We start from the raw sequence: 17,968 nt of genomic DNA, 5'->3' as shown, positions 1-17,968 counted from the left end.
TTTAAATAAACCATTCATTAGGTTTTTGTTATTTCAAAAGGTACAAGTTAAGTGTGCAGTCTAAATCAGTCTGTCTATTACCGTCACATTGTATGTAGCTAATCTAAAGAGGATACTTTGAGGATGTGGTGGCGCAGTGGTATTGTGACTGGAGTAGTAAAGCAGAGATGCAGCGTAATGCTCTGGGGACCTAGGTTCAAATTCTGCCAATACAGATGGCAAAATTTCAATTAAATAAATATCTGGAATGAAAAGTCTAATGATGGTTATGAAACCGTTGTTGATTGTCATAAAAACACATCTGGTTCACAAATGTCCTTTAGGGATGGAAATCTGCCGTCCTTACCTGGTCTGGCCTACATGTGACTGCAGACCCACAGCAATGTGGTTGACTCTTAAGGCAATTAGGGTTGGGCAATAAATGCACGCAGAGGCTGCGACACCCACATCCCAGGGAAGAAAAAAAAAACTTGTATCAGAATTCCTACATTTTCTGATTGTTCCACTGGTTTTCATTTTGATCTTTGGAATCACTGGTCAGGAACAAGCATTTTGTATAGAATGCTGCCTTCATTTACAGCATGACTTTCTCCATCAATTCTATTATGAAGCCAAAGATGATGATGCCGAATAAAAGATTAGGCATGTGCTGTGTATTTTGACTCTGTTTCTAACCAAATAAAACAAGGACGAAATCAATAGATGCCAGTAAGTGGGGCCTCGTATAATTTGAGAGCTTTGAGTTAATTCCGAGGAATACACTTCACTTGAGTACATTTGATGGGCAGCGTTTTGGATGGATGAGATAAACTAATTTTTATACAGTATTGAATCTTTTAATTGACAGTGTTCATATCATCTCTGCAATATTAACCAATTCTGCAAGCAACCATACCAAGTAAGCCAGCCCTTTAGTTAAAATGAGTTTTGTCCACTGTGTTTTAAAAACTGTTTGCAATTTAGTTTTTTTTTAAACCCAGTGAAAGGTTTAGCAGTTGAAGTCCCTGTATAAAAACTTGGCATACCTATAGGTTAACAATTCGTGGATCACTCTTTTGTTGTGTTTTTCTTATGTTTAATTTTTGCCCGAGTGTTTCTTCTTTCCCCTTTCAGATTGGGAGGAGTGCCTTTGTGACCTCCTCTTCATCTTTACCTTCCTTCCCTTCCACGCTTTCCTGGTCCTGGGATGAGAACACCCAAAGGGTTAAGTACCTTCTCAGTTGGTCTGTGTATAGGAGGAGGCGGTGACCATCTGCAGTGCCTGTTGCTGTCTCTTTCCCACACTTTTTGACCTACTTCCTTTCCTCCAACTCTGCATGAATAGTCACTTTCACTGAAATTTCCTTCACCCACTGCATATTCCTGATTATTCTTCTCTGCTTTTCACTTTTTATTTGAAGTTTATTAATACTGCTTGCTCCCAAATCACAGGTTGCAATGCATACCTAGCTTAATTAGCCTTTCAGCCATCAAAGCTTGACCCTTTGCTACTGCGCAGGTATTAGATCTCCATTCAAGCAATACTGTCATGCTACCCTGATGATTAGTGGGTGAATTCACTGCACCGTGTTGTATTGAGCATATAGAGCAGGCATGTCACCGGTTCAATCTCTGGTTCCTTGTTCAATTATTTAATTTCAGCTAGGGTACAACTGGCCTCCACCTGGGATGGAAAATGGATCTATAGGGCCTGAGATCCTGTTTATTAACTGGCATATATATTTTTATGGGGGTGAGTGAGCATGTTGGGTGATGACTGGATTTAAGCTCAGCTGTGATACAGACAAATCACCTGCAAATCACCATATGCCTGAGCTCATATGTGAAGAATGGCCACTTGGGCAAGGTACTGAAGCGTTACTTGTGCCCATGGAGCCATACACCAACGCATTCAAAAAGGGATGTGAGAAACTTGAATAAGAAACTTTCAGTATAATTATAGTGGCTATAATTTTTTCTTCCCAATTTTCTCCCCTCCTCGCTCCTGCAGGCACTGATTCCTTGATGTCGTATGATCCCATGAGCACTGGTCGCTTTTTAGTACCTCATATGGCCATTTTACATGTGTAAGCCTTGACGTTGAACATTGCCAAGCATCGCAGCCAAACCAATCCTGTCATTACCCAAAGTCCACACATCAAACATGGATCGCTGGATATTGATCAGAAGCAAGAACCTTAGCTGGTACCAAATCCAGACACTGAGGACACTTGTAGCACCCAAACTCCATGCTGGCTGAGATCAGCTAAATCATAGTTCAGGGTTAGAACGGGCATGATCTGAATTTATATGCCCCTCTACGCACGGCCATCAGAGGAACTCAGCTGAATAGTTTACTCTTGCAAAGAGCAATACAAAGAGGGAAATAACATTGAGTCATTTATATCAAATATTCTAATTCGGCAATTGATGGCTGAGTTTGGAAGGATAATGTGTGTTTTTAAAAAATAAAGTACATGTTCCTGGTGCCATACGTGTGACATTCTGAAATTAACAATTAAAACATATTGTCTTAAATTAATACAGGGTACAGATTTTCAGTGTTCAACACCCCTTTTCCACCCCCATAATTTAACTTGGAAATCTGATGTGCTTTTTCACTGGTTAAAATTAAAACAAAATATTCCATTTTCTGTTGCAAAGCTACGTAGTGTATGCATATTTGTGAATTGGGATCTTCATGCAACTTGGTTGCTGTTCCATGAGGTGAAAGCTTTCGGAAGAAGATCACAGTTGACATCAAAAGCTTGCTCCATTTTCTAATTATGCTTCCATCACTAAGGAGTTTTTGAACTTTAATAGTGCTTTACATGAACTGTGACTGGCTGCTGGTGGAACAGAAGGAGCCCTTAATATAGTGCCAGTTATTTGTCTTACCAAAGATTTCATGGCCCAGTAGCCTGGAGGTGGTGATTATGGCATCTTAAACAGAGGGGTAACCACTTTCAATGCTGAGCTTGTGCCATGCTTCATTCTAATATGGGAAGAGTATTGTAGCAATCAATTTGACATTGGCTACTGGGATCTATTATGATCTCCAAGCAGATGCCTGGATGAGCTCATTTCTTTTTTGTTGCAATTTAATCCATCTAGACAATCATTCTTGGGCAGCCTATTACTGTAAAGATGGTACCAGCCACAGTGTCATTAGCATACTGCCTCGAGCATGGTCTGATTTATCTCGCGTTGTAGCATGTATTCATTCTTAAGTCTACTGGTTTTAAAACTAAAATAAACTTTCTTCTTCCAAAGCCACATTGTTCATTTTTTAAAAATTTATTACTTGAGTACAAAGCTGATCATGTTGAATGTTTTTTTCTGTCATGTTCTAGAGCAATGTGTTAATTAACAACTTCTAATTTTGTGGAATATTTAAACCATGAGTTTCAAATAAAACTTTGCAATATACAAACTTAAGAGAAATATGGATAACCTTAAGTGAGTGGCAATCCAGCTACACAAATTTCTTAGTTTAACTATATCTTCAAAATGTTTGTTTAAAGATGGTTTGAATTCAACTGGAATGAGAAGGTTACTTGCAAACAGCTGATTAAAATGACATCTGTCTCTGTCATAATTAAGAGGGTCTCAATCGCAACTAATTATACAGACATGAAATGAGGGTTAAAACATGAGAAGTGATGAGACATGGTTCTTAAAATTGGCCCCCTCACCGTAAAACATCATCTCCAAGCTGGGCATTTTTTTTTAACCTTGCTCACCTGCTCCCCTCTCTATCTTTACAATCTCCTACAGTCTGTGATATCTATGCTCCTCTAATTTGGACTGTTGGGCACAAATTTTATGTTAAAATTGCTATATAAATACAAGCTGTTGATGCAAAGCTGCATTTTTGGCCCTCATTGTCTCAAGTTCATAAGAATCTAAACTGGATCATTTGTGCTCTGTAACGTATAACCCTTATCTGGACTTTTTTTGTTGAGGAATATACTACTGCTTATAAAACATTTTCTTTACGTTATGGTGCACACAAAAGACCCATGACATGCAAGGCAAAACCATGGTAAACAGAAGGAAGCAAAGATTCCCTTTTACCTCACCACTACCTTCTTTCTCTTCCCTCCCCCACAACCCCCCACATCAAAATATGTTTGAATTGCAACACAGCAAAAGATTCAAAAGACTAGCAAATAAGTTTGTTTCAAATTTATAATTTGGGAATGGAAAATGGAGATTGTTCTTTGGTTTTAAGAATAAAATGCGTTGCTTTAATATTGCTTCGTTATTAACCTGCACTGCATTTTTTTGTTACTGACTTCAAACATTTTACTTTCTTTTTAGTTTCTCTCTGAATCACGATTGTACATTCCCTGATAGTTGTCAATCTATGTGAACACTTGAGGAGTTACTATGCTTTTTGTATCTTGGGATTTGTTTTCACTTCTTTAGGCATCAAAGCTTGAGAAACAGAACAGCATGCCGGACAGTGACTACGATAATGCAGCAAACGATTTGGAGCCAGATGAGGCTGGGTATGGATTAAATATAGCACAATAAAGCATAGAGAGGGTCTGCATGATTATAGAGTTCAAAATGGCTTAGAAATAATATCCAAACCCCATGTGTTACTGCTTTGAAATTCACCCCGAATAACCTTTTTAATTTATTGGCAATGGTAGTTAAGTAGAAGATCAACTTATTGGGATGTGATTGGGGTGGGGGTAATGAATGCACTTGTGTGAATCCCATATGAATCTCTGCAGTGATCTAAAATATCTCCTTTTAGTCTAGTGGGAAAGTCTATTCAACTACTAATAGCACTTGCCACAAGATCCTTTGGCTCGGTATCCATTTAATAACTTTTAAGAATAGAATATATTCAGAATATATCCTATCCAGAAGGTGACATGAGAATGGAGTTCGGATGACAAATAATAATATACAATGGCTTAAGCTATTAATTGTCAAATGTGTGAAGTAATGGTGTAAACACATATTTATCTTGTTTTGTCTATTTCCATTTATTTATTTTTAAACCTTTAGGATTGTAGTTTGGTATTCTGTATCAGTGCCATGGGCTATCAATTGCATGCATTTATCAGCGAATTAAATTCTAGGTTGTGATCTGAGAACAGCAGTTGAAGACACAGCTGTAACCCAAGGAAAAGGAGAGGGAATCTGAAAAAGTGGTATCCCATGATCACTATTCTTGTATGCCTCTTCAGAATTAGAGTGGTATTGATTGAAACCCAAGCGATCACCATGCCACCTCCCAGATTAGGAAGAAACAGTATAAAGTCTGCCCTGTGCTTTTATTGCATCTGGATATATTTTCAACAATGGCAAATCAATATTTTTGGGCAAGCTATTTCCTTTAATAATGTTGGACAGAATTAAAGTCCATTTTTAAAAGATGGAAAAGATCATTAGTACCTAACCGAATGATCTTCAGCCTGGATATGCACTTCAAGGAGCTGCCACTCCATATATAATGCAGCTATTATCTTTAGAGAGAGCCTGGAATATAAATGAGCTGACGTACATGTCCTTAGAATAGGAAACACCCTCTCAGAATGTGCTTTTTTGCTGCTTCTGGTGGAGACAAAGCAGCATTGCTGGCAAGGATAAAGGTTTAACATAGGAGGCCGGTATGGACATCTTAAAGATCTGGGCCCAGTATGGAGAGTTGTAATAGAAAACATATTTGACACTGTCGGAGCAGGATTATACTATCCGTGATATAAATGGAATATTACTCTTCTTTTGAAACAAAGAAGTGTTATCATATCACCCAACAATTCTGCCACTATTAGTGTAAATGAGGGTATTGTGAATAATTTGTACATTGAATGATCAGAATATTTGAGTTCCTACCTGTAAGAGCACAGTTTTAATTAAAATAAATTACTTGTTTTGTTTCCTCTTGCCTAATGTAAGCACTTGCCGAAAGGGTAAGCTAAAAAGCATAGGAAGGCATGAAGAGAACCCTATACTGGAGCTGGACAATCCAGATACAGAACCAGATTCCACACTCCCAAGCACAGAGGATGTAATTCGGAAAACGGAACAAATCACCAAAAATATTCAGGAGCTGCTGCGAGCTGCACAGGAAAACAAGCATGACAGGTGATTTTTTTTGTATGTTTTGTTTTTAATTTGTATGGATTTTCTAATGCACAAGTGGCAATTGAGGTTATGCATACGGCATATGTGGATGTCTGATATGCCATATCTACATGATGAAAAAGGGAGGCGGAGGGGGGGAAATAATCAACAATGCACCCAAGAACTCTGGATATAATGGTACTAGAGTGGGAAGAGTCATACCCAAGGTGTTCTGACTGCAATCAAATAGGTAAGTGTGGAACCAAATGAGGGAGGTCCCACTGAGCAGGACTGCAGAGATGTTGGAGAACGAGGTATGTAGTAGTCAACCATATCAAAGGCTGCTAAGACGTCAAGGATGGAAAATGCACCAGAGTCACAGAGAATGTTATCTCTGAATTTACTATGCCAAGGAGAAATTTGAATTGCAGAGATTCAAATGGAGCCGCAGAAAAGGTTGGCAAGGATTTCCGATGCAACAATGCATTCAAGGACATTGGAAGGAAAGAGAGGTTGGAGATGGGGTAATAAGACACGAGGGGTCATGGTGGTGGTGTGGGGAGAGTTGGTGATGACAGTGATGACCACCACCAACAGAAATGTGATTTTAGTCCCGCTCGTCAGCACTGAATTTGAATCGAGCGAAAGCAGAGTCTTTCCCTCTGTGACATCCTGTGTTTTTGTTTTGTATATCACAAGATTACAGAGACCAGGAACAATATAGCACAAGCCCTTCAGCCCTCCAAGCCTGTATTGGTCATGGTGCCAACCTTTGCCAAAAACCCTCAGCACGTCCTTGTGCCATATCCCTCTATACCCATCCTATCCATGTGTTTGTCCAGATGCCTTTTGAATGCCGTTAATGTATCTGCTTCCGCAATCTCCCCTGGCAACACGTTCCAGGCACTCGCCACCCTCTGCGTAAAAATCTGCCTCGCACATCTCCTCTAAACTTTGCCCCACAGACCTTAAACCTATGCCCCCTGGTGACTGACCCTTCCACCCTGGGAACGAGTGCCTGCCTATCCACTCTATCCATGCCCCTCAATCCTGTAGACCTCTGTCAGGTCACCCCTCAACCTCCGTCTTTCTAATGAAAACAGTCCCGTGTCTATTCAGCGGCTCCACATAGCTAACAACCTCCAGACCAGGCAACATCCTGGTAAACCTCCTCTGCACCCTCTCCAAAGCCTCCACGTCTTTCTGGTAGTGTGATGACCAGAATTGTGCGCAAATACTCCAATTGCGGCCTTACCAAGGTTCTATACATCTGTAGCATGACTTGCCAGTTTTTATACTCGATGCCCCGTCGAATGAAGGCAAGCATTCCGTATGCTTTCTTGACTATCTCGTCCACTTGTTGCCACCTTCAAAGATCTGTGGACCTGCATCCCAGATCTCTCTGACTTTCTATATTCCGAAGAATTTTGCCATTTATGGTATATTTCCCCTCTGTTAGACCGACCAAAATGCATTACCTCACCGGATTAAACTCCAGTTGCCATTTCTCTGCCCACGTCTCCAACCTATCTACGTCCTGCTGTATCTTCTGACGATCCTCAACATTATCTGCCACTCCACCAACCTTGGTGTCATCCGCAAACTTGCTAATCAGACCGGCCACATTTTCATACAACATAGAACATTACAGCGCAGCACAGGCCCTTCGGCCCTCGATGTTGTGCCGACCTGTGAAACCACTCTAAAGCCCATTTACACTATTCCCTTATCGTCCATATGTCTATCCAATGACCATTTGAATACCCTTGGTGTTGGCGAGTCCACTACTGTTGCAGGCAGGGCATTTCACACCCTTACTACTCTCTGAGTAAAGAACCTACCTCTGACGTCTGTCTTATATCTATCTCCCCTCAATTTAAAGCTATGTCCCCTTGTGCTAGACATCACCATCCGAGGAAAAAGGCTCTCGCTGTCCACCCTATCCAATCCTCTGATCATCTTGTATGCCTCAATTAAGTCACCTCTCAACCTTCTCTCTAACGAAAACAGCCTCAAGTCCCTCAGCCTTTCCTCATAAGATCTTCCCTCCATACCAGGCAACATTCTGGTAAATCTCTGCACCCTTTCCAGTGCTTCCACATCCTTCCTATAATGCGGTGACCAGAATTGCACGCAATACTCCAAATGCGGCCGCACCAGAGTTTTGTACAGCTGCAACATGATCTCATGGCTCCGAAACTCAATCCCTCTACCAATAAAAGCTAACACACCGTACGCCTTCTTCACAACCCTCTCAACCTGAGTGGCAACTTTCAGGGATCTATGTACATGGACACCGAGATCTCTCTGCTCATCCACACTGCCAAGAATCTTACCATTAGCCCAGTACTCTGTCTTCCTGTTATTCCTTCCAAAATGAATCCTCACACTTTTCTGCATTAAACTCCATTTGCCACCTCTCAGCCCAGCGCTGCAGCTTATCTATGTCCCTCTGTAACTTGTAACATTCTTCCTCACTGTCCACAACTCCACCGACTTTAGTGTCATCTGCAAATTTACTCACCCATCCTTCTACGCCCTCCTCCAGGTCATTTATAAAAATGACAAACAGCAGTGGCCCCAAAACAGATACTTGTGGTGCACCACTAGTAACTGGACTCCAGTCTGAACACTTCCCATCAACCACCACCCTTTGTCTTCTTCCAGCTAGCCAATTTCTGATCCAAACTGCTAAATCTCCCTGAATCCCATGCTTCCGTATTTTCTGCAATAGCCTGCCGTGGGGAACCTTATCAAATGCTTTACTGAAATCCATATACACCACATCAACTGCTTTACCCTCATCCACCTGTTTGGTCACCTTCTCAAAGAACTCAATAATGTTTGTGAGGCACGACCTACCCTTCATGAAACCGTGTTGACTATGTCTAATCAAATTATTCCTTTCCAGATGATTATACACCCTATCTCTTATAAACCTTCCCAAGATTTTGCCCACAACAGAAGTAAGGCTCATTGGTCTATAGTTACCGGGGTTGTCTCTACTCCCCTTCTTGAACAAGGGGACAACATTTGCTATCCTCCAGTCTTCTGGCACTATTCCTGTAGACAAAGATGACTTGAAGATCAAAACCAAAGGCTCAGCAATCTCCTCCCTAGCTTCCCAAAGAATCCTAGGATATATCCCATCCGGCCCAGGGGACTCATCTATTTTCACCCTTTCCAGAATTGTTAACACCTCCTCCTTATGAACCTCAAGCCCTCCTAGTCTAGTAGCCTGAATCTCAGTATTCTCCTCGACAACATTGTCTTTTTCCTGTGTGAACACTGACGAAAAATATTCATTTAGCACCTCTCCTATCTCCTCAGACTCCAAGCACAACTTCCCACTACTGTCCTTGACTGGCCCTACTCGTACCGTAGTCATTCTTTTATTCCTGACATATCTATAGAAAGCTTTAGGGTTATCCTTGATCCTACCTGATCAGGGGCTGTTTAGCACAGGGCTAAATCGCTGGCTTTGAAAGCAGACCAAGGCAGGCCAGCAGCATGGTTCAATTCCCGTAACAGCTTCCCCGAACAGGTGCCGGAATGTGGCGACTAGGGGCTTTTCACAGTAACTTCATTTGAATCCTACTTGTGACAATAAGCCATTTTCATTTCATTTCACCTGCCAAAGTCTTCTCATGTCCCCTCCTGGCTCTTCTTAGCTCTCTCTTTGGGTCCTTCCTAGCTAACTTGTAACTCTTGAGCGCCCTTACTGAACCTTCATGTCTCATCTTTACATAAGCCTCCTTCTTATAATAATTGTGTATATAATTGTGAAAAATAGAAGTTATTTTGCTTGTGTGAATGCAATATCTAAGTTTGAGCTCCGTGATCCCACTGTATGTGGTTTGTGATTTGACAGCTCGCTAAACAGTACAAAGGGTTATTATTTTCGCAACTTCCAGTATTATTAAGGAGCTATTGTCGTCATCATCATCATTACCATCACATCTTTTTTTAAAATAAATTTAGAGTACCCAATTCATTTTTTCCAATTAAGGGGCAATTTAGCGTGGCCAATCCACCTACCCTTCACATCATTGGGTTATGGGGGCGAAACCCATGCAAACATTGGGTGAATGTGCAAACTCCACACGGACAGTGACCCAGAGCCGGGATCGAGCCTGGGACCTCGACGCTGTGAGACAGCAGAGCTAACCACTGCGCCACCGTGCTGCCTCACATCTTCTTTTAATCATCCAGTTTAGTACACAGTGGGCGTTTTATGAATTGTTCCCATTTTCTTCCTCCTCCTTTGCTAGAGGTGCTGATTAGTGTTAATGAGCCCACCAGTACTGACAGCTGGGGGCCGGTTTAGCTGAGTTGGCTGGACAGGTAGCTTGTGATGTACAGCAAGGCCAACAGTGCGGGTTCAATTCCATACCAGCTGAGGTTATTCATGAAGGCCCCGCCTTCTCAACCTTGCCCGTCTCCTGCAGCGTGATGATCCTCAGGTTAAACCACCACCAGTCAGCTCTCCCCCTCAAAGGGAAAAGCAGCCTGTGGTCATCTGGGACTATGATGACTTTTTATTGACAGCCATCCAGTGATTTGCCCAAATGAATGGGGATTTTTGTGCATTGTTTTTCCTTCCAAACTTTGTGAAGTCTTGAACCTCAGGCCTTAAACGTTCACTTAGGTTTTTCAATATTTTTAATAAAAGCATCACATGAATCCTGACACCAATTTGATTGTGGAAAGCCTGATGTTGGCATTTGCAATTCTAGCACAGGCGGGTGGATACCGTGCTTCTTTTCTAAATGTAATGCCTCCTTCCACGGACCTCTATAGTCATGCCCACATGACCATTATTCGCATATCAATTGTGAAAGTGGGATGTTTGGCCACTAAAACCAAGCTAGATGCTGTCTACAGGCTCACATACTCCAGCAGAGATCACTGGATACTTGTCAGAAAGGGGGACTTCCTTTACTTCGGGGTTAAACCTGAGACCTTCTGGACACTCACTCATCTGGTCATTAGATAATCTTGCTGAGCCATTAGGCAAGCCCACTGGCTATTCTTTCTTGTTTTTCTGACCCAGGAATGCAGAGGTTAACTATTCACACAGCGCAACCTAGCTAAGATCAGTGTAGCCAGCATTCAAACTGAGGATTGTCCTGGTCTATGTGGCTTATTTCCACACCAGGCCATTTATGCACTAAGTCATCAAAAAATATTAACTCTTCATGGTACCAGAGAATACTGACTTGGAAGACCTGCTGAGCCCAAAGCCAGAAGGAATGAAATTAGGGTTGGTACTGGAACAAATCATTAGTTTTAGTTGTGATATTTATTTTTGGCACAAAAGGAAAGATGCTTAAACAAGCACTCTAATCCCTCTGTATTCAACATCTATCCTATCCTTTCTTCCAAAATGTGTTCTGTCCCATGAAGTTTTCATGTCATTGATCAGTTAGTAATGTGTTCACACTGATCATTAACTTTTTTTTAAACTTCTTTCAGAAGTCTATGTTCACCATTCTCATTTGTTTGTTGATGCTATTTAAGAAATATTTAAACAAAGTTTAAAAATAGAAAGGAAGTGGGTCTGAATCTACACTTAAGTTTGCAGTATGTATTTGGATATATTGGAATTGTCACACTAGTATGCACTTTGCTACTTGCTTTGGTCCACACTGTTTTCATTTGAAGTCTTTCATTTTGATTTCATTCCACTTGTAGTTTGATTTCATTTGTGCAATCACTTCTTTCTTTTTCTCTCCCCTTTTCTCTTCCCTTTCTGCTTCCGATCCTTATTTTTCCCTCCGTTCCAGCAGACAGATTGAACGGGAGAGCCTGCGCAAATTCAGGCACAGCCTCGGCTGTTTCAGTACTTTGGTTCTGCGTGCCGACAAAACTTCCCTTCAGCCTCTGACCCTGCAGCAGCAGCCTGACCCTGCCACCTGGTACTCTGACCTCTGTCTGTGCCTCCCAGGCACTCCATCTTTTCTCTTCTTCCCTGCATGATTGTCACTGTGGTTTGTTGAATGAAGTAATGAGCCTAGTGGAAAGAAAATAAAATAGTAGCGACTACAGAAATGATGCGCACAAACATACCAACGGCCAGAAATTACAAAATAATTTATTCATATTTCATTTGCATATTGAGTTGACTATTCAGTAAGAATGTTAACTGTCATTTGCATTATAATGGATAAAAAGGTAGCCCCTTTGGCTTTAGCTTTCCACTGGTTCAGTTCATAAGCACAGTACGTAGTATGTAACGAGCCATAAAACAAGAAAGTTCTAGAGTGCGGCCTCTGGACTTTGCTGCCTTTGTTTGCCTCGGTTAAATTGGTCGGAAGGGCTCTGAGCAAGCAAAAAAACAAAATAGACCATGATTTTACACCCCTAATTGCATCTAGTGACCACTGCTGGAAGGAGTCTATATTTGAATATCAGATGAAGACCGAGTAGAATTTAGCTGTGAAGCTTTGCGCAGGTCAGGGAGACACAGCCGGAGTGAGACACATCCAGAGTGGGAATTGGAACTTGGTAATTTGGTGCAGTGAGGTAATTCGGTGCAGAGTGGGAGAAGGTGCTTTTTCCCTACTGTTTTGTTCTCTTTCTTCTGGCCTGCAACTGTTAATCTGCAGGGAGAGAACCAGAGAGCATCCTGGGAAGGTAAGTGTTTTTTATTTTAATTTTTATTACCTTTTCAAATTGCGTGGGGGAAAGCTGAAGTGACATCACAGTAAAGCTGTGACCTGATTGGCTGGGAATCTACACTAAATTTAAAAATTAAACATTATTAAACATAATTACTTAATTAGAATTTAGAGGAGTATCTAAGCCAGAGATCGGAGAGTACTTTATTTAGCTTTTACATTTATAGAAGAAATCTAGTGCTAGGAAACATATAGTTAACAGTAACATTTATTTTTTTTAAATTTACATTTAATTTACTAATTAATTAACGCAATGTCAATTAGAGGGGTGCAGTGTTCTGACCGAGAGATGTGGCAGGTCCGGGAGGCTTCCAGCGTCCCGGATGGCTTCATCTGCAGAAAGTGCACCCAACTAGAGCTCTTCGCAGACCGCATGGTTCGGTTGGAGCGGCAGTTGGATGCACTTAGGAGCATGCAGGTGGCGGAAAGCGTCGTAGATAGCAGTTATATAAATGTGGTCACACCCAAGGTGCAGGCAGAGAAATGGGTGACCACCAGAAGGGACAGGCAGTCAGTGCAGAAATCCCCTGTGGTTGTCCCCCCTCTCGAATAGGTATACCCCTTTGGATACTGTGGTGGGGGGGGGGGGGGGGTGGTGGATAGCCTTTCAGGGGAAAACAGCAGCAGCCAGAGTAGTGGCACCACGGCTGGCTCTGATGTTCAGTAGGGAGGGTCAAAGCGCAGAAGAACAATAGTCCTAGGGGATTCTTTAGTCAGGGGCATAGATAGGTGCTTCTGTGGATGTGAAAGAGACTCCAAGATGGTATGTTGCCTCCCTGGTGCCAGGGTCCAGGATGTCTCAGAACGGGTAGTGGGCATCCTGAAGGGGGAGGGCAAACACGCAGGGGTCGTTGTACATATTGGTACTAACGACATAGGCAGGAAGGGGCATGAGGTCCTGCAGCAGGACTTCAGGGAGCTAGGCAGAAAGTTAAAAGACAGGACCTCTAGGGTTGTAATCTCGGGACTACTCCCTGTGCCACATGTCGGTGAGGCTAGAAATAGGAAGATAGAGCAGCTAAACACGTGGCTAAACAGCTGGTTTACGAGGGAGGGTTTCTGTTATCTGGACCACTGGGAGCTCTTCCAGGGCAGGTGTGACCTGTATAAGAAGGACGGGTTGCATCTAAACTGGAGAGGCATAAATATCCTGGCCGCGAGGTTTGCTAGTGTCACACGGGAGGGTTTAAACTAGTATGGCAGGGGGTTGGGCACGGGAGCAATAGGTCAGAAGGTGAGAGCATTGAGGGAGAACGAGGGAATAGTGCCAGTATGGCTCTTGAGGCAGAGCAGACAGGGAGAAGTTGCTGAACAAAGCGGGTCTGGTGGCCTGAAGTGCATATGTTTTAATGCAAGAAGTATTACGGGTAAGGCAGATGAACTTAGAGCTTGGATTAGTACTTGGAACTATGATGTTGTTGCCATTACAGAGACCTGGTTGAGGGAAGGACAGGATTGGCAGCTAAACATTTCCAGGATTTCGATGTTTCAGGTGGGATAGAGGGGGATGGAAAAGGGGTGGCGGAGTTGCGCTACTGGTTAGGGAGAATATCACAGCTGTACTACGGGAGGACACCTCAGAGGGCAGCGAGGCTATATGGGTAGAGATCAGGAATAAGAACATAGAACAGTACAGCACAGAACAGGCCCTTCGGCCCTCGATGTTGTGCCGAGCATTGTCCGAAACCAAGATCAAGCTATCCCACTCCCTGTCATTCTGGTGTGCTCCATGTGCCTATCCAATAACCGCTTGAAAGTTCCTAAAGTGTCCGACTCCACTATCACAGCAGGCAGTCCATTCCACACCCTAACCACTCTCCGAGTAAAGAACCTATCTCGGACATCCCTCCTATATCTCCCACGCTGAATCTTATAGTTATGCCCCCTTGTAACAGCTACATCCACCCGAGGAAATAGTCTCTGAACGTCCACTCTATCCATCCCCCTCATTATCTTATAAACCTCGATTAAGTCGCCTCTCATCCTCCTCCGCTCCAAAGAGAAAAGCCCTAGCTCCCTCAACCTTTCCTCATAAGACCTGTCCTGCAAACCAGTCAGCATCCTGGTAAATCTCCTTTGCACCCCTTCCAATTCTTCCACATCCTTCCTATAATGAGGTGACCAGAACTGCACACAATACTCCAAATGTGGTCTCACCATGGTCATGTATAGTTGCAGCATAACCCCGTGGCTCTTAAACTCAAGCCCCCTGTTGATAAACGCAACACACTATAAGCCTTCTTCACGGCTCTATCCACTTGAGTGGCAACCTTCAGAGATCTGTGGACATGAACCCCAAGATCTCTCTGTTCCTCCACATTCCTCAGAACCCTGCCGTTGACCCTGTAATCCGCATTCAAATTTTTTCTACCAAAATGAATCCCCTCGCACTTATCAGGGTTAAACTTCATCTGTCATTTTTCAGCCCAGCTCTGCATCCTATCAATGTCTCTTTGCAGCCTACAACAGCCCTCCACCTCATCCACTACTCCACCAATCTTGGTGTCATCAGCAAATTTACTGACCCACCCTTCAGCCCCCTCCTCTAAGTCATTGATAAAAATCACAAAATACAGAGGACCCAGCACTGATCCTGTGGTACACCGCTGGTAACTGGTCTCCAGTCTGAAAATTTTCCATCCACCACCACCCTCTGTCTTCTATGTGATAGCCAGTTACTAATCCAATTGGCCAAATTTTCCTCTATCCCACACCTCCTTACTTTCTTCATGAGCCAACCATGGGGAACCTTATCAAACGCCTTACTAAAATCCATGTATACGACATCAACTGCTCTACCTTCATCTACACACTTAGTTACCTCCTCAAAGAATTCAATCAAATTTGTGAGGCAAGACCTACCCTTCACGAATCCTTGTTGACTATCCCGGATTAAGCTGCATCTTTCCAAATGGTCATAAATCCTATCCTTCAGGACCTTTTCCATTAACTTGCCGACCACTGAAGTAAGACTAACCGGCCTACAATTACCGGGGTCATTCCTATTCCCTTTCTTGAACAGAGGAACAACATTCGCCACTCTCCAGTCACCAGAAGGGTGCAGTCACAATGTTGGGGGTTTACTACAGGCCTCCCAACAGCCAGCGGGAGATAGAGGAGCAGATAGGTAGACAGATTTTGGAAAGGAGTAAAAATAACAGGGCTGTTGTGATGGGAGACTTGAACTTCCCCAATATTGACTGGGACTCACTTAGTGTTAGATCGGCTTAGACGAACAGAGTTTGTAAGGAGCATCGAGGAGGGCTTCTTAAAACAATATATAGATAGTCCGACTAGGGAAGGGGCTGTACTGGACCTGGTATTGGGGAATGAGCCCGGCCAGATGATAGAAGTTTCAGTTGGGGAGCATTTTGGGAACAGTGACCACAACTCAGTAAATTTTGAAGTGCTGGTGGACAAGGATAAGAGTGGTCCTAGGGTGAATGTGCTTCTTTGGGGGAAGGCTAATTATAACAACATTAGGTGGGAACGCAAGAACCTAGATTGGGGGCGGATGTTTGAGGGTAAATCAACATCTGACATATGGGAGGCTTTCAAATGTCAGTTGAAAGGAATTCAGGACCGGTATGTTCCTGTGCGGAAGAAAGATAAATACGGCAAATTTCGGGAACCTTGGATAACGAGAGATATTGTAGGCCTCGTCAAAAAGAAAAAGGAGGCATTTGTCAGGGGTAGAAGGCTGGGAACAGACTAAGCCTGCGTGGAATATAAGGAAGGAACTTGAGCAAGGAGTCAGGAGGGCTAGAAGGGGTCCCGAAAAGTCATTGGGAAACAGGGTTAAGGAAAGTCCCAAGGCTTTCTACACGTACATAAAAAGCAAGAGGGTAGCCAGGGAAAGGGTTGGCCCACTGAAGGATAGTACGAAGTCTTACGACACCAGGTTAAAGTCCAACAGGTTTGTTTCGATGTCACTAGCTTTCGGAGCGCTGCTCCTTCCTCAGGTGAATGAAGAGGTATGTTCCAGAAACACATATATAGACAAATTCAATACAAAACAATATAGACACATCACTGAAGGATAGGCAAGGGAATTTATGTGTGGAGCCAGAGGAAATGGGCGAGGTACTAAATGAATACTTTGCATCAGCATTCACCAAAGAGAAGGAATTGGTGGATGCTGAGTCTGGAGAAGGGTGTGTAGATAACCTGGGTCACATTGAGATCCAAAGAGACAAGGGGCGCGATTCTCCACTCCCACGCCGGTTGGGAGAATCGCCTGGGCTGCCAAAATTTCTGGGGACGCCAGTCCGACACCCTCCCGCAATTCTCCGGCACCCCCGCTATTCTGAGGCCCGGATGGGCCGAGCGGCCAGGCCAAAATTGCGGGTTCCCCCCCGGCGCCGTCCACACCTGGTCGCTGCAGTCGTGAGCGGCGGTGCATGAACGCTGGGGGGGGGGGGGGATCCTGCACCGGGCTTTACCTGAAATGTGGGGTGGCCCGCGATCGGTGCCCACCGATCGATGGGCTGTCCTCTCTGAAGGAGGACCTCCTTCCTTCCGCGGGCCCGCAAGATCCGTCCGCCATCGTCTTGCGGGGCGGACTTAGAGAGGACGGCAACCACGCATGCGTGGGTTGGCACCGGCCAACCCGCGCATGCGCGGATGACGCCTGTTATGTGGCGCCGGCCGCGTCATCTATGCGGCGCCGCTTTTACGCGGGCTGCAAGGCCTGGCACGTGTAGATGATGCGGCCCCGATCCTGGCCCATTGTCAGGGCCTGAATCGGTCGGGACCGGGGCCGTTTCGCGCCGTCGTGAACCTCAACGGCGTTCACGACGGCGCGGCCACTTCGGCGCGGGAGTGGGGAATCCCGCCCAAGGTGTTGGGCATCTTGAAAAATATTACGGTAGATAAGTCCCCAGGGCCTGATGGGATCTACCCCAGAATACAGAAGAAGGCTAGAGAGGAAATTGCTGAGGCCTTGACAGAAATCTGGATCCTCACTGTCTTCAGGTGATGTCCCAGAGGACTGGAGAATAGCCAATGTTGTTCCTTTATTTAAGAAGGATAGCAAGGATAATTCAGGGAACTACAGGCCGGTGAGCCTTACGTCAGTGGTAGGGAAATTACAGGAGCGAATTCTTCCAGATGGATCTACTCCCATTTGGAAGCAAATGGACCTATTAGCGAGTGGCAGCATGGTTTTGTGAAGGGGAAGTCATGTCTCACTAACTTGAGAGAGTTTTTTGAAGAGGTCACAA

At 43.8% G+C, this 17,968-nt stretch overlaps 1 protein-coding gene across 17 annotated transcripts in view; it reads left to right on the top strand.

The window, feature by feature from the left end:
- The window catches only part of git2a (G protein-coupled receptor kinase interacting ArfGAP 2a), a 146,071-nt gene that overhangs the window by 95,832 nt on the left and 32,271 nt on the right, over window positions 1-17,968 (top strand). For 5 of the 17 annotated variants that reach the window (XM_072480289.1, XM_072480799.1, XM_072480376.1 and 2 more), the window contains 4 exons: window positions 1,114-1,203; window positions 4,411-4,493; window positions 5,899-6,087; window positions 11,853-11,984. In XM_072480289.1, coding sequence (XP_072336390.1) covers window positions 1,114-1,203; window positions 4,411-4,493; window positions 5,899-6,087; window positions 11,853-11,984 — 494 coding nt within the window. Of the gene's footprint in view, window positions 1-1,113; window positions 1,204-1,990; window positions 3,252-4,410; window positions 4,494-5,898; window positions 6,088-11,852; window positions 11,985-17,968 lie in introns of those variants that run through there. The other 12 variants (XM_072480968.1, XM_072480882.1, XM_072480461.1 and 9 more) reach the window with 6 other exon arrangements.

Source organism: Scyliorhinus torazame, chromosome 1 (assembly GCF_047496885.1).
Source record: "Scyliorhinus torazame isolate Kashiwa2021f chromosome 1, sScyTor2.1, whole genome shotgun sequence".
In the NCBI taxonomy this organism is placed as follows: Eukaryota; Metazoa; Chordata; class Chondrichthyes; order Carcharhiniformes; family Scyliorhinidae; genus Scyliorhinus; species Scyliorhinus torazame.
Note: the sequence above shows the minus strand (reverse complement) of the source record. Positions and strands in the feature narration are given on the sequence as shown.